The sequence below is a fragment of the Neofelis nebulosa genome, chromosome 11, assembly GCF_028018385.1.
Source record: "Neofelis nebulosa isolate mNeoNeb1 chromosome 11, mNeoNeb1.pri, whole genome shotgun sequence".
Classification (NCBI taxonomy): Eukaryota; Metazoa; Chordata; class Mammalia; order Carnivora; family Felidae; genus Neofelis; species Neofelis nebulosa.
In genome coordinates, this window is record NC_080792.1 from 68,898,262 (window position 1) to 68,914,819 (window position 16,558).

Sequence of the window (16,558 nt, forward strand, 5' to 3'; positions counted from 1 at the left end):
TGCCCGGGGACAGGGATGACGGCTGAGAATGTGCTTGCGTGGGGAGCTGTCCCCTCCCCTGCTCCGCGCCACCAAATATGTCCATGCTGTCCGATGCCTGGTCAACGGCCACCCCGGGCTGCCGTCTCCCGGCCAGACCTGGGGCTCACCGGCTAATTTTAGAAATGACTTGTCTGCTCAGCTGCTGCCATCACATTGGCGCAGAGGGAGGGTGTGGGGAGGACGGGGAGGAGCAGTCAGGGAAGGGGATGTGTGTGAGGGTGTGGGTGGGGGTGTTCCTAGCAATTCTCCTTCGCCCCTGCTGTCCGGGCTTGTTGGGGTCTCTGCACTGCCAGCCGGGGAGACCTCTCGGGCCAGTGTGGTGCCTGTGACCTGTGGCCTCGTGCAGAAAAGGTACTGTGGGGCCGGGTGTTAGGATGGGCAGCTTGCGTGCGAGCTGATGGGCATAATTTTCCAGAATGTGCCTTTGGGGGCTGGGGCGGTGGGTGTCTGGCCCCGCGGTGGGTCTACTGAGGGCCTCTCCAGCCAGGTCGCGTCCGACAGCCCGAATCGTCCGCTTGGAAAGCAAGAGCATTTCGTGGAAGTCATTTTAGAACAAAACGCCAGGACAAGCGGACTCTTTCAGAGATTCCCCCTTGTCTGTCGGGACCCACCCGTTGGCTAGCCATTTTTAAAAATATGTTCAGAGTCATAGGATACCCTCCACTTTGGAATCTTAGCCGACGTATGTCTGCTGGCTTCCTAGTTTTCCTCCGCTACCACTGATTTCTGCGTAAGGGGTCGTCAGTTAACGGTCAGGGAGTGACTCTTCCTGTCCCCAACCCTGTGGAGGACAAGCCTTAATGGTAGTGGCTTTTGATTTTAAATAACCATGTGCGTGGTGGGGGAGGGGAATGGTGGTTCCCGGACAAAAGCTTGAATTTCATGCGGCGCTGACTTGACCCTCTGTCCCAGGAGGCGCTTTATCGGGGACGCCTTGTATCAGGCGTCTGTTTGAATGGAGAAGTTGCACAGACCTCAGTGGCAGGGGCGAGGGGGGTGGGGGGGACAGAGAGGGGGCCTTAGGCTAACAAGACCTCCCTCCCTGGGGGTCCGGAAAACATCAGCAGCTGCTGCGGACGGCAGGGACACGGCTTCTGTGCTGCTTTCTTGTAGAGGCGGCTGGGAGGAAAAAGCCCAGCTGGTTCCAAGCCGCCCAGTCTGGCCTTGACCTGGCCGGGGCCTGGGCTTCCGTCCCACAGGGCCCGGAAAACTGGGCTGTGACTTTCTCTTTGTGGCCGGTCCAGGAAGATGCCCGCCCTGTTCAGTGCACCGGCTTGTGGTGGCTGAGGGTCCCTCTGGAGCGTCTAGTGTCCAGCAGGGTGGTGGCTTCCTTGGGTGTTGTTTTTGCTTCTGATCCTAGCTGTGTTTGCTGAGCAATATGTCCACGGGGCTCGGGGAGGGCCTGTGTCGCAGAGGCTATGAGTGAGCTCTAGAAAATAACAGAAGGAGAAGGCGGGCTGGGGAGAGAGCGAGGAAGAGGACGAACAGGGTCTCTTAGCCCCCTGACCTATGAGGGAGCGCCCTGTCACCATTTAGTAAATACCCGGTGCCACCTGCACGCAGGCCTGGTCACCTTGAGTCGCTAGCTTGGGCTCTGCCGACTCTGTGACCTCGGACGAGTCCCTCCCCAGTTAAGCTTCAGTTTCCTCTTCCAGACCTGAGGGGGGCTGGGTGGGACTATCCCGGAGCTTTCTTCCAGGACCCGACATCGGGGCAGGATTTCTCCAAGTCTCTCTCCCTTCCTCAGCCTCACCTGGGGGCCTTTCAAAATGCAGATTCCCGAGGTGCTGTGTGAGACCTGCCCAACCGTCTTGGGGGAAGGAGCCCAGGAATCCGCAGATTTCAAACCTCACAGGTGGCTCGGTGCCCGTGAGTTGGAGAGCTGCCCTTCCTGTGGCATGAGCTAATGAAACCGCAGAGGGGGGCTGCCCGGGACCCCCCGCCCCCAACCCCGACCTGTGTCAGAGGTCAACATATAGTCACACAAAGAAGAAACACACACACGCACATACACACACACACACACACACACACACGGACCTCTATTCAGGCCTGATTATTGCAAAATATCCCAAGGCCGGTGTCAGCCGGGGGAAAGATCAAGCCCTTCTGGTGGCATTTTGAGAAGAGAACAGAAGGCCCAAAAGCCAGAGGGACTTCCTGAAGCTGCCAAAAGGTCAGGAACTCTAGCTGTGTTTCTCCTGGGCCGTGATGAGACAGCCCTTCAGTGGGTCTTGGCTTACTGGCCTGGTGGAGAAAAACACTGTCCCAACCGTCCGTTTTAAGCAGGAGGTTAGCTGCTGTGGGATACGGCACGTCCTTTTTTTTTTTTAAGGTTTTACTTGAATTCCGGTTCGTTAACATATGGTGTTATATTAATTTCAGTTAATCTTTTTAACTCATAAACTTTATTTTTTAGAGCTGTTTTAGGTTTGCAGCAGAATTCAGGGGAAGGCACAGAGATTTCCCATGGACCCCGTGTCCCCACACATGCATAGCCTCCCCCATCATCAACATCTGCCACCAGCGTGGGACATTTGGTACAATGATGAGCCTACATGGACACGTCATTATCACCTCAAGCCCAAACATGGGAGGTGGAGAGAGAGAGAGAGAGAGAGAGAGAGAGAGAGGGAGAGAGAGAATCCCAAGCAGGCTCCACACTGTCCACATAGAGCCCCACATGGGGCTCGAACCCACGAACCGTGAGATCACGTCCTGAGCTGAAGGCAAGAGTCAGATGCTTAACTGGGTGGACCAGCCAGGTGGCCCACATTAGGGCTCATTCTTGGTGTTGGACCTTCTATGGGTTTAAGCAAAAGTATAATGACATGGTATCATGCGGGGGATTTTCACTTCCTCCGTGCTCCTCCTGTTCACCCTTCACTCCTCCCCAACCCTGGCAACCACTGATCCATTTACTCTCTCCATAGTTTTGCTTTTTCCAGAATGTCCTATAGTTGGAATTGTACAGAATGTCGCCTTTTCAGATCGACTTCTTTCACTGAACGGCATGCATTTAAGTTTCCTCCGTGTCATTTCACGGTACCCTTCCGCCACAAGAAGCTGTGTGAAATTGAATTATTTGAAAAAATGGAGAACGTGGGTTTGAGACAAGTGGAGGGCCATGGGGTGCTGTCAGACCCAGGCCCGCCTGTAGCACAGAGAAGGGATGCAACTTGCTCAAGGTCACACAGTTTTGCAGTACAGGTGGTAGGCTCAAAACAGCCCCTGCTCTCGGAGCACCTGGGTGGCTCAGTCCGTTAAGCGTCCAACTTTGGGTCAGGTCACGATCTCGTGGTTTGTGGGTTCGAGCCCCGCATCAGGCTCTGTGCTGACAGCTCGGAGGCTGGAGCTTGCTTCGGATTCTGTGTCACCTTTGCCTGTTGCCCCTCCCCGCTCATATTCTGTCTCTGTCGCTCTCTCTCAAAAATAAATAAAACAGAAATTTAAAAACAGTCCCTATCCTCCAGGCTGACACTTGGGGAGCAGCCTGGGGTACCTCATTTTGGGGATCGTAACCTAATTTGCCCTGTTAGCCCCACCCCCAAAGCCCTGTCCATCCTCCTCCTCCTCCAAGCCTCAAAGGAAAGGATTAAAGCTTAGGTCTCGTGTCAACAGAGGCAACAAATATGAACGTTATTAACCAAACAAGGTCTTTGGGATGAGAGCTCACAGCGGGGTCGGCAGGGGGCATATCGCGTAACTCTCAAGGCGGATGTGTGACTCTGTGTCACACACACCACCACCGCCGCCCCCATTCAGTCTGAAGGATCCAGAAGCACCATTACCTTCATCTGAATCACCCCCCGCCCCGGGCGTGACTCACCCAACTCCGTGACTTTCCTGTCCTGCTCTGCTTTGCACTGAACCTCTCCCTAACGCTTCGTGACCTTTAAGAACTACAGTTTCTGGCCACGGAGGAAAGATCCTTGAGAATCCGCAAGGTGGGGTCACCAAACACCGGGCCAACCCTCACCCTCGGAGAAACAGGAATTTATCTGTTTCTTGGGTCCCAAGGGAATTTACCTCCTCCCATCAAAGACCGAATGCCTTTTCAGCTGTTTCTTGGGTCCCAGCTGGGGTTTGAGTTTCGATTTCACGGAGGGCAACCGGATTAGCTGTTGAGTTGAGAGAGCGAGACGGTTGCTCAATGGGATTAAGTGTCTCATTGGTGCTGGATATTCCTGGGAGCTTGGGCTGGAGTTGTTAGCCCCATTTTACAGATCGTGAAGTGAGATATAGAAGCTTACGTGCCCCAAGGTCACGCAGAATGAAATTAAACTGGGACTTTTCTTTTTTGCCGGAGACTGTGTATTTAGTCTGGCGTACTAAACAACAGGAGCTAAGATAATAAATTATACCACACTGCTTCAGACGGACAGATGACACAGCCCATTCACACTCCTTGCCTCACTTAATCCATTGGCAATCCAGTGGGAAGGGGGGTGAAATTGAGAATCAGAGAGGTTTAGTGACTGTCCAAGGGCACAGAGCTACTAAGTGGTGATAGGTCCGGGAATTTCTTCTCTTCTTTTGTCAACAGTGGGTCACCTCGTTTTCTCTTTTTTTTCTATTATTGTTCTTTGCTATTGATAACAAAGAAAGATGATTTTGCCCTTTGTCTCCCCATTAATGCCCTTCTCCACTTCACATGGATTTTTTAGATCAAGGTGTCTCAACCTCCTCCCTATTGACACTTGGATCTGGGTAATTCTTTGCTGTGTCTGGGGCGGGGAGGGGGGGGGAGGGACGTCCTGTGTACTGTGGGATGTTTACCAGTGTGCCTGGCCTCTACCCACCAGATGCCACTAATACTGGTCCCCTCTGGTTGTGACAACCAAAAATGTCTTCAGGAAATGCCAAAAGTCCACTGATGGGCACAACGATACCCAGCGAAAACCACTGACCTAACCCAATATGATCCGATAGAACTTCTGCAATGATAGAAATGTTCTGTACCTGTGTTGTCCAGCATGGTAGCTGTTGGCCAAACGGGGCCATTGTGCATTTGAAGTCTGTCCAGCGTGACTGAGAAGGTGATGTTTTGGTTTAACTTAATTTTAAATCATTAGAATTTAACTAGCCACCCTGCGGCTGCTGGCTGCTGTATTCTACAGCACAGCTCAAGGTAGCAACACAGGACGGGTAGGAAGACAGCCCTCTGATGGGGCACTCAAACCCCAAAAGCAGTCAGGAGAGCCCCCCCAGCAGATGTATGCCCAGCTCCTTGCTTCACAGGTGGCCGGGGGAACACCGGCCTGCAAATGGTAAATACTTGGCAGACGCACCCCATGTAGCCATTGCTGTGCCCACAGCAGGCATTACTAGTCAATCACCACAAGCCCTTGGGCTAGTGGGGATCATTCTCAATGCCACACTCTGGGCAGTTCCCAACTGCGGATGAGCTGACACTGGCATGAGGGAGAAACCTCGTGGGCCTCCCCTGAATGAGGCCAGGAGGCCCATCCGCGAGGTTTAGCATCTCATCAAGCTACACGGTGACTGGTAGAGGCATGTGGCCAACCTACGTCGGTGTGACAACCACAGATAGGGAGAGGAGAGTGATGTGCTGGAGGAACCAAGACTTTTCACTAATCATTTCTCCAAGAAACACTCACTGCACGATTTAGGGATAGAGGCAAGGGGTAGGGGGTGGAGGTGGGTGCCGGCCTGTTGGCCACTGATGTGCAAAGCATGGGCGGGTTTTAATCGACGGGGTGTGATATTCATATGACCAAAATATATTTCCCATATATATCCGGTCTCCATCTACAAATCAGGGCTGGTAACTCCCTAAACCTTGAGAGTGATGAACGTGTCCTTTGTTATGCTAATGCCCTGACTTTTGAAAAGCACCTAAGGATGGGGGTTGCTTGGCCAAGGAGCCAACCACTTGGAACTTTCAGTCCCACCCCTGACCTCTCTGGGGACTGGGGACTTGGGACAGGGACTGGAGACGCGCTGGAGATTGAGCTCAATCACCAGTGGCTGAGGACTTAATCAATCATGACCATGTAATAAAGTCTCCATAAAACCCCAAAAGGACAGTGTTTGGAGAGCTTCTGGGTTGGTGACCGTGTGGAAATTTGGGAAAAGTTGCGCCCCTGGAGCAGGCACGGGAGCCCCACACCCTTTCCCCAGACCCTGCTCCATGCATCTCTTCCTGAGTTCTAGCCCTTCATAATAAACTGGTGAGCTGGGGAGCGAAATGTTTCGCTGAGTTCTGAGCTGTTCTAGCAAATTAATCCAGACTCAAGGAGGGGGGTCGTGGGAACCTCTGATTTATAGCCAGAGTTGGTCAGACGCACAGGTGACGGCTCGGGTTTGCGATTGGTGTCCGAAGTGGAGGGACACCCTTGGGGGACTGAGCCCTTTACCTGCAGAATGTGATGTTGTCTCCAGGTAGATAGTGTCAGAATTGAGTTGAATTGAGTTGACTCCTGGTCGCCCTGCAGGAGTCTGAAAACAGCCTGGTGGTGTGTGGGGAGCCACCTCCCCCTCCCCCCCATTGGAAACGGGTCCAGGAACCTAAAAGACTAGAACTTAAATGGGGACAATAGGGGACAGGGCTGCTGTGAATGTCATGGCTCACAGGTGTACAGACCCAGTACTCCCACATTCCCGGTGAAGAAAAGCCACCTCCCCCACTGGACAGAAGGGGAGCTGACACCTTAAGAGGTTTGACAAAACGCAGGGGGGGCCCCAGCTTGGCTGTGAGACCTCCAAGGCTGAGGTCAGCCCACTGAAGGACGGCATCTGCTGTGTTCACCCTGGCCAGCCTCTTGTGAACTGAAGTGTCCACTTCTGTTGCAGAGAACCATCTAGAAAACTCCCAGGGGACGGTGGCCGGTGATCTGAAGGATCACCTGAGAAATGGCTGAAGCCTTCAGATGAGAAGATTGGGGGCAGACCCCACTTGTGTCACGTGGAAAACCTTGTCTGTTTTCCAGACAGAACTGGGGCCAGCAGGTGGCTGTCCTGGCAAGGCAGCTCTGTGGGTGGGAAGAAAATGTGGCAGACCCAAGGGAACAGGGAGTTGAAGACCCTAGACTGTTCCAGGATGCCAGAAGGTGGGTTCTGTGGCCTCTGAGGGCTTTGTAGTTCTGGTCCCAAAGAAGAGTAAAATTAGAGTAGACCCTGAACGTTTTACTTAGTAGTGAGCTCCCCATCACTGGAAATGACCAAGAAAGGACTCCTTGACTTTCTGTCTAGGAGATTCCTTGTGAGAAGGGCTGGTCCTCTGGGAATCTCTGATGGTGGTTACACATTGCATTCTCCACCCTTGCCACCCCATTTTCTCCATTCTTCTCCATCTCGATGCCTCCCTTTTTCCTCTCTCCCTCCCTTTACACTCTTTCCTACTGCTAATATCCCTGCCCTTTATTCTCATTAGCCACCCCTCTTCTCATCTTCTAGGATAATGTGGGTTTTGCGACTGTGGCCTTAATCCTCAGCTACTTGTTAGCTGTGGGCTTCCCTTGCCCTGATGAGGGGACGGTGTCCCTGCGTTGGGCAAAGTCTCTTTTCAATACTACATGACCCTTTGGCCATCAAACTCCAGGTCGGGGTGAGCTTGGCTGAATCATGTATGAATCATGAGAGTCCCTTTGTCCATTAAGCCTGCATTTGACAAGGGACACCTGGGTGGCTCAGTCGGTTAAGCGTCTGACTCTTGGTTTCGGCTCAGGTCATGATCTCGAAGTTTCATGAGTTCGAGCCCTGAGTCAGGCTCTGCACGGACAGCACAGCCTGCTTTGGATCCTCTGTCTCCCTCTCTCTCTGCCCCTCCCCTGCTCTCTCTCTTTCTCCCCCCCCCCCTCTCTCCCAAAAATAAATAAACATTGAAAAATGAAAAACAAATTTAAAAATAGATAGCAAAGGTGCACCATTCCACCTTCCATGCCCAGGGCAGACATTAATAATCAATCAGAGCATTCTTTTCCACTGAGCCCAGATAAAAGTTCAGAGTCCTTCCCATATATCACTCCAGGCAGAAACTAACCATCTGTCAGAGGTGATAGTGAGTTGAAACCTACTTGCCCCCCTGGCCATATTGGCCAGGGTCTTACCAGGAGACCGCATACCCAGCTGGTCAATTGGAGAGCCTTTTGAATGAAGGAACTCTTCTGAGAGTGGGTGCAGCGTTAAGGAAACCAACAAAGCGTGCTGAAGCATCCAGAGAGGACAGTGGTGGGCTATTAGCCTTGGGCCTGATGCAAGGCACGGAAGGTTAATAGAGGAGCCTGGGGGGTAACTGCAGTCTGTCCATGGAGAGGCACCTCTCCAAGGGGCTTGTGGCCGTAGATAGAGAAACACAGCCTTTCCCCAAACTAGGGGCCAGGGAAGCAGGGCCAGCAGGGGGATAAATACTCTACTGTTTGTGGTTCCCATATGCAGGTCTCATTCCAGAGCCTTCCACTGACCAAACTCAACAGGAGGCCAGAAAGCCAGGGAACCCTGGGGGCTGTAACCCTAGTGGTCAGCACCCCAGAGGACAGAGCGGTCTAAAGATGGGAGTGGGGTGTTATGAGACACAGAAAGATGAACCAAGCGTCCACTCTTCCCTCCCCCAACAGCTTCCATAGACTTGAGGCCCTTCCCTTTGGGAAATGGCCCCAGACCTGGCTGCCTGGCAAGCAGAGCCTGAAGAGGTCCTCAAACTCAGCAAGCAGCATGGATGTTGGTAACCTTGACCTTGTCTTTCCAGATTTGGCCAGGGCCACATCCAGCTCTTGGCCCCCTTTAAAGAATAAAGTTGTACTGGCACAGCCACGCCCATTCATTTACATATCACCCAGGGCTGCCTCAGCAATGCAAAGGCAGAGCTGAGTAGTGGAGGGAGACCCTGTGCCCTCAGTGCTTGAAGGGCTTACTATCCTGTCCTTTGCAGGAAAATTTGCTGACCTCTCCCGGGTGCAGCATGCCAGGACCAGCCGCAGGAGGAGCTGCTATTTCCTCCAGAACCAAGGAGGCAGGGGAAGGACCCGCCACCAGAGCAGGAGAGGGTAGCCAGAGGAAGGGGCGGCCTGAGGGGAGGGTGCCTTCCGGTGGAGGGAGGCAGCCAACCCGTGGCCCCCAAGCAGGGAGGGTGCGGGTGCCCTCTGATCTCTGCCAGTGGGGGGATTGCCGTGACTTTGAACCCACTTGGAAGCTGGAAGGTTGTGGAAGATGTGTTTAAGGGGCAAATGGAAGGCACCCACCTCAGGGGCATTTTCCTCTCCCCACGGTCTTCTGATCCTGGCATGCCCGGCCTCCCGTGTGACAGTCAGACCAGATGTCGAGCACCCTAGCCTCGCCCTGGCTCTCACAGCGGCCAACACCTCTGCCTGCCTCCAGGCGCCTGGTGAGCTAGCTGGGGCGTAAATACATTCACCAGTCACAGTGTGGGCAAGATGGATTCCAAATGGGAGTTGAAACAAAGAAGGACCATGCAGCGACATAAGGTGTGTGGCCGGTGGAGCGAAGGGCAGGGTGATGGGGGTGATTGGGTGGAGCAGGCAGGAGGCTATGACCGCTGGGAGGGTGGCATGGGCTGGCACCATCAGGAAGGCATCCTGGAGGAGGTGGCCCAACGCGCTAGTGAAAGACGGAGGCTAGGAGAAAGGAACAAGAAGCTGCTGTGGGCCAGACACAGGGATGGAGAACCTGGAAACCCCCGGGTGCTATAGCGACCGTGGGCTCTGAAGTCAGACCGTCTGGGTCCATCAGGCAGCTTCGCCGCTTCCTGGCTGGGAGCAAGGCATGTCCCCTCCCTCCGACACGGGGTCACTCACAGAATCCACCCTATAATCCGGTGGCTCGTGACCGTAAACGACGTGAGCGCTCGAGTTCTCAGCACTGAGCAGCGCCCAGATCTTAGTGGCACTGTCATCAACGGTCTTGCTTGCGTTGCCTCCCTTCCGGGGTCGGGGGGCAGAGACCTCAGGGTGGACGGAAGGAGGAGGGATTTAGGCAACTGGTCATCCCCACTCCTTCCCGTGTGGCCTCGAGCGAACTTGTTAACCCCCTCGATTCTCAAGCTACAACAAACCTGGTGCCGGGACTAACACCCGACAGGGGCCAACCAAATAGCAGAGCACACACAGTGCTACCCCCGGATGTACCTACTTGAGCCAACTTCCTGGGGTTCCACAACGTGCCGCCAGGACATAGGGTGCCTCCGAGCCCCAACCTGGCGGCCCCAGGTGGGCCCCCACTTATCACCGCCAGTGTGAGGCTGAGATGAGAGCAGGGCACAGGTAGGAGGAGTGGGACACATCCTGGGGAGCAGGTCTCAGCTTGACGTTTTAGCTGGGTGACCCTGGGCCAGTGCCCCAAGCTCTCTGAGTCACTGTCTGCTCTATGGGAGAGATGCCAACCGCCTTGTGCCGCTGTGGGGGTGAATGCGATAACAGCTCTTAAGATAAAGAAATTCCAGGTCCGGCAGGAATTTAAGGGGGGCTGGGGGGCAGTGGATGCTGGGTTCCCCAGGCCGGCTTTGACCCATGGAGTCAAATAAAAATGAAAATATGATCGACAGCAGTTACTGGGGATCGGGCATGTGCGTGGTGTGTGCGTGGCTTATTTTACCACTGAGAAAACAGGCTCAGAGAATTTCCTGGGGTCCCACCGTGTGATGGTGGTGGCAGAGCCATGATATCATGCCGCCCGCCCTCCCCTCCCCTCCCCTGCCCCGCGGATGCCGACAGCACAGGGGGGATGTCAGGAGTCCCTGCCACAGGCTTGCTTGCCGAGGGCCCGCTCCGTCCCTCGTCCGCTTTACTCCTGATCGTTACCCACCCCTGCATTCAGTCACTCATTCAACACACATTCACCGAGAGCTAAGCTCGTGCCAGGCACTGTTCTGGGCACTGGGGCTACATAAGGGGACAGAACACACGGAGCTTCAGGCCCTCATAGGGCCATGTTCTTCAGGGTGAGTCAGAAGCTAAACAAAAAATACACAGCATGATGGACAATGATAGCAGTAAATGCTGTGGGAAAGAAAGGACGGGATAAAATGATGGGTGGTGCCGGGATGCGGGGGTGGGGGGGTGGCTATGCCTCCATTTAAATAGGGAAGGGAGGCTCATTGATGAGGTGACGCTGAGCAACGGCTTGAAGGAGGTGATGGTGTGAGCCACGCAGAGGGACAGCATTTGAAGCAGAGGGAACAGAATGTGCAAAGGCCCTGAGGCGGGAATCTGCGCAGAAGGTGCCTCCAGAAGGTCGGTGTGCCAGGAAAGGAGGAGCGAGCGGGAGAGGCTTTAGGGCAGATGGTTTGAGGGCCACGTAGGCGTCTCTAAAGACTTGGGAACTTGTGTTTTGAGACAGGGGAAGTCACCAGAGTCCTGGCCGCTGTGTCAGGACTGGGCATTTGGGGAAGTGAGAGGGAAAGCCTTGAGGGCCCCATGGGGCCACTCAGATCCAACATGTGTTCAGGAAAAACTGTTTCAAGCTGTCCCTGGCTTTGGGGATCACCTTTCCCTTCACCAGCCTCTCCCACCCCTAAGGGGGAGACTCAAGACGTTAATACCATGAATTCTGAGCATCCGGGGCCTCCTCATGGGCTTAAAACAGAAGCTGATGAGGCAGGTGTGAGTTTTAGACCTGGAAGGGAACGTGGTGATAAGAACACTTACTTAAATTAAGGCTTGACAAAGCCTTCCCAGGAGCACTGGCTCCTGGCCCTGGGTCACTGGGACTGGCCTGATGCCTCCGAGGAGCAGGACGCGGAGAGTGATGGCTCTCTCACTGTCCCCCTATGCTGTGGGCCTCTGGGCAGGCCAGCAGCCCCGGCTGAGGACAGCCCATATTGACAGCCAGGATTCTCCCTGGAGCCTTGAAGCCGAGGGTGATCCTTGGGAAGCCGCCACTGGCCTGGCCGGGCCTCGGCTGGATGGGGAGCCGGCGGCTGGGGGGGTGGTTGGTGGCCAGGCTACCTCACGTCAGGCCTATTCATAACCTGGGCTCTGCTTCCCAGGCGCATAGAAGAGTGGAGTCTGGCTATGAGTCACTCGGGGGCCTCCCCAGGGTCTCCCCTCCCCTTCTCCTGCCCCTCTCCCCAGAGATCTGATCTTGTGCCTATTCTCCACCCCATCGATCTCTCATGTGCCTTTGCAAGCTGGAGAGGCCATGCTGTGAGGAACTTTCTTCTCAAGGCAAAGACTTGGCCGTCTGCCCTGGGACATGTTTCCGGGGTCTCCCTGTGGGCTCGTGACCTCATCAGAGCTGCAAGCTCCCTTGGATCTTTGGATCTCGAGATTTCCTTTTAACCAGACCCCACAGGGGCCCTGGGGTCTCATCCAGGGATGTGCTGGTAAACGTTTAATGGCCAGCTCCCGGAACAAAAGCCCTGATCTGATGCATTTGCCCATTTCTGGGGTGTAAATACCCCCATAGCCAATTTCAAGCCCTTCAGGTGACGTCACGGAACACGGAGCTGGAAAGAGGTGGCCACGGGGGGCCCTTGTGAGATGATGGGAGCCGGTTTCAGCCCAGCCCAGTCTGCCTCACTGGCTTCCAGGACGTACAGCATCCTGACAGACAGACAGCTGTCTGTGCGACACGCGGGATCACCTTGAACTCTGTGCGAACCATCTTCTTATGGATAAGTCACTGAAAGAGGCTACCCACAGACCGACCATGAACACTCTGGCTTTCAATGGTGATGGTGGTTCTGACAGCTGGGAAGGGGGGCATCTTCCAGAAGGGACTGGGAGGGAGGGGCGGTGGGGGGGACACTGCTCCGAGGGCAACGCCCGGCACAGACGTGTGGAAAGTCGGAGGGAGGAGAAGACGCCCAGTCCTTCACTCCTGACCACTTCCTTTAAGACCTTGGTGTACTTCCTTCCACTCTTGGCTTTCTGTGGAGCGTTTTGGGTTTTGCCCCTTTGGGAGAGTTTAGTGTGTGCAATGCTGAGCTCTGCCTTCTAATCTCTACGAGGGAACACAGACACCTTCCAATATCACCGTGTTATGGAGCACGCGTCCCGATCGAGTCTCACACACTGCGGGTGGCCCATGGGGGACGGTGCAGCCACTTGGGAAGACAGCCTGGCCGGGGCTTAAACAGTCAAACAAAGCGTCACCCTGTAGGCTTAGCACTGCGACCCTCAGGGATCTACCCAAGAGAAATGGAAACGTAGGTGCGCGATGATTTACGTGGCTGTTCAGAGCAGCGCCATTCATCCCGACCCCATAAACGAGAGGTGATCCATGGGTACAAGAAAACGCCAGTTAGCTCGTCTGCACAACAGTGCGGACGAACCTCGAAGACATTATGCAGAGCGAAAGAAGCACAAAGGACCGCATGTGCTAGGGTTCCATTTATAGAGAATGTCCAGAAAAGGCGATCTATTTAGCCATACACAGAATGGTAGTGGTGGCCCGGGGCTGAGGGTGCACACAGCTAGTGGCTGCAAATGGCCTTTCTCTTCTTTTTAAAGTTTACTTATTTTGAGAGAGAGACAGAGAGAGTGAGCAGGGGAGGGACAGGAAGAGAGAGAGACAGAGAGACAGAATCCCAAGCAGGCTCTGCACGGTCAGGACAGAGCCCGGCATGGGGCTTGAACTCATGAACCGTGAGATCACGACCTGAGCCGAAACCAAGAGTCGGACGCTGACTGAGCCGCCCAGGGACCCTGCAGCGGGTCTTGGAAGGGTCTTTTGGGGTTGATGGGACTGAGGTTCTGGTGGCAAAACTCTAAAACTTTTCAGAGATCATCACTGCATGTTTACAAATGGGCAAGTCTTCCGTCTAGCATAGAAATGATGCCTCAGTGAAGCGGTTTCTAAAATGCTTCCTACGTACCCTTCTCAATGGATTCATGGCATATTCCTTCAAGTCAGATGGGCTCTAGTTTATTCAACCTCCTCTAGTTCCTGGCCACACGGGCTGTGTCTCTGGGGTTGGGGGCTACCAGCCCCCCAGTGATGAACTTCTCTGCTTTAGAATCACTTCCTCGAGCTTGTTATCCAGAAGGGGCCTTGCTAGGTCAAAAGTCGTGAACATTTGTCAAGCCTCTCAATCAGATGCTGACTATACTAAATTGTTTCCCCCAAAGCACCAGCCCAATGAATACTTTTGGTTCCCTGTCCTTTCCTAACACGCGTGATCCAATTATGGAGCCCGCGGCGCCCTCACAAAAGAAAAACACACTATTCTATGGTGTTACAAGTCAGGAGAGTGGTTGCCCTGGGGGGGGAGGGGGAGGGGAGAGTAACTTTAGACGGGGGTGTGAGGGAGGGTCAGGGGGCTGTAATGTTTTCCAGTACAGAACCCAACGCGGGTCTCGATCTCACAAACGTAGGTCATGACCCGAGCCCAACTCAAGAGTCAGACGCTCGACTGGCTGAGCCCCCCAGGCTCGCCTTTCATTTTTTTTTTTTTCTAAGTTTATTTATTTATTTTGATTTTTTTTTTTTATTTGAGGGAGAGAGAGAGAGAGAGGGAGGGAGGGAGGGAGGGTGTATGAGCCGAGAGGAGGGAGCAGAGGGAATCTTAAGCAGGCTCTGCTCTCAGTGCTCAGCACAGAGCCCGACACAGGTCTCCATCCTGCAACCCTGGGATCGTGACCTGAGCCGAAATCAAGAGTTGGGTGTTGGGCCAACTGAGCTGCTCGGGTGTCCCTGTTTTGTTTATTTTTGAATTGAGACAGGATTGACATCCAGCGAGTGAATTGTACAGCTGGGTGAATTCTTTCATACGACGCACTCGTGTGGCCCCCTCCCGGTTCAAGATACAGAACAGTTCCATCACCCCAGGAAGTTCCCTCGTGCCCCTTTCCAGCCAAAAGCTAACAGGTCCTCCGAACTTCATCACTATAGATTAGATGTGCTTGTCCTCGAACTTGTAACAAATGAAATAAGATGTTTTAATCTTCATCAGGGTGCTGGTTAAATAGGTCTATTCTTTAGGGGAGAATAGCTGCTTAGCTGTATATTTAGGTCCTCTTCTGATATATGTTATGTCCCAATGACAAGTTAAAGTGCGGGGTTAAGGGTAAAGGATCTGGGGAGCGCTGTCCACTCCATGGCCAGGGGCCTCCATGCTGATCATTGTCCTTCCAGTGGGCCGTGCCCAGCAACGTGACCTTGGTTCTTGGCGTCGGCAGGGGCGGAAGCAGGGCTGTGTCCAAGAGCTAACCTGTATCTCTCTTCTCTCCACCCCACCCCGTGTCTCCGTGTGTCAGTCTTGTGTCTGTTCACCTCATGTGCCCTGTGTGTCCATAAAGCCACATTTCGTGCTGTCTGCAGAGAGCCCCGCGTCATCTCATCTCAGCCTTGACACTGTCTCAGCATGGCCATCTCATCACGCCTCGCCCTGTGGGAGCAGAAGGAAAGTAACACTCAGGGTCCAGGCTGGATCCTCAGGGCCGACTTGACCCTCAGAGGGCAAGTCAACGTGGGTGGCCCAGGCTGCTCCCTGTGGTGTATCCAGTCCCACCTTCCATTTCCCCTGAGCCGGCTCGGTTAGCCGTGGCCCCCCTAGCCCAGTCCGTGAACTCCTTGAACTCCTCCCATGACTGCCGGGTCTTTTCCTGTTCCTCGGTAGGCCGCGGGGGAAATGAGGGTAGACCAGCTGTCCCGTCTGGATCGTCGAGGCAGTTCTGATGAGCCTGGGGTTTGTGTGGGCAGTGGGACAGAGGCAGAGCTCTTGGCTGCCAGACTTGTGCCGTGGGGATGGCTTTCTGGGGTCCCTGCCTCCTGTCACCATGGAGAACTGGAATCAGGCCCTTCTTCCGAGTTATTCATTTCCCTTTTGTTATTTCCCACGAGATACCGTGAAGGGCTGTCTCTTTCTCTGATGCCTGCTATCTCCTTTACCCCTCATCCCATCATTCATCCCCTTTACCCCACCATCCCCCGTTCATCAAATCGTGCATGATTTGATGAATTGGAAGGCTGAGGGGTGGAGTGGTCGAGAAGCTTCTCCCCGGCTGCCTCCTGGTTGCCTTTGCCCCTCCCACACTGATCTGGTTTATCGCACGAGGACGGCATCTGCTGAGTGGGCCTTAAGACTCCCCTCTCTCCCATGACATGGCTTCAGCCTCCATCGAGAGAGAGAGGCGTGGGGTCAACCAGCCCCTCAACTTCCCTGCTTCTCTCTCCCCGGACGGAGGTCTGCACCAACCTACCTTATCTCCTGGCCTCTGCTTTGTCTCCTCGTCTTTCCTACCTCCTTTGGATTCCCCTTTACTCAGCCGGGCTGGGGTGATCAGGTCCTTGCCAGCCACCCACCGAGGACCTTGACAAGGAGCTTATTATTTTTTTTTTTTTAATTTTTTTTTCAACATTTTTTATTTATTTTTGGGACAGAGAGAGACAGAGCATGAACGGGGGAGGGGCAGAGAGAGAGGGAGACACAGAATCGGAAACAGGCTCCAGGCTCCGAGCCATCAGCCCAGAGCCTGACGCGGGGCTCGAACTCACGGACCGCGAGATCGTGACCTGGCTGAAGTCGGACGCTTAACCGACTGCGCCACCCAGGCGCCCCAACAAGGAGCTTATTTAAACCAGGGTATAGCTCTGT

At 54.2% G+C, this 16,558-nt stretch overlaps 1 protein-coding gene across 3 annotated transcripts in view; it reads left to right on the forward strand.

Annotated features, from left to right (window-relative positions):
* The first annotated feature begins 225 nt into the window (after window positions 1-225).
* The window catches only part of MYO18B (myosin XVIIIB), a 258,325-nt gene continuing 241,992 nt past the window's right edge, over window positions 226-16,558 (forward strand). For 2 of the 3 annotated variants that reach the window (XM_058693096.1, XM_058693095.1), the window contains exons 1-2: window positions 226-393; window positions 15,219-15,362. In XM_058693096.1, the coding sequence (XP_058549079.1) occupies window positions 15,326-15,362 (37 nt within the window). In that variant the 5' untranslated portion in view covers window positions 226-393; window positions 15,219-15,325. Of the gene's footprint in view, window positions 394-6,992; window positions 7,116-15,218; window positions 15,363-16,558 lie in introns of those variants that run through there. The other variant, XM_058693097.1, reaches the window with a different exon arrangement.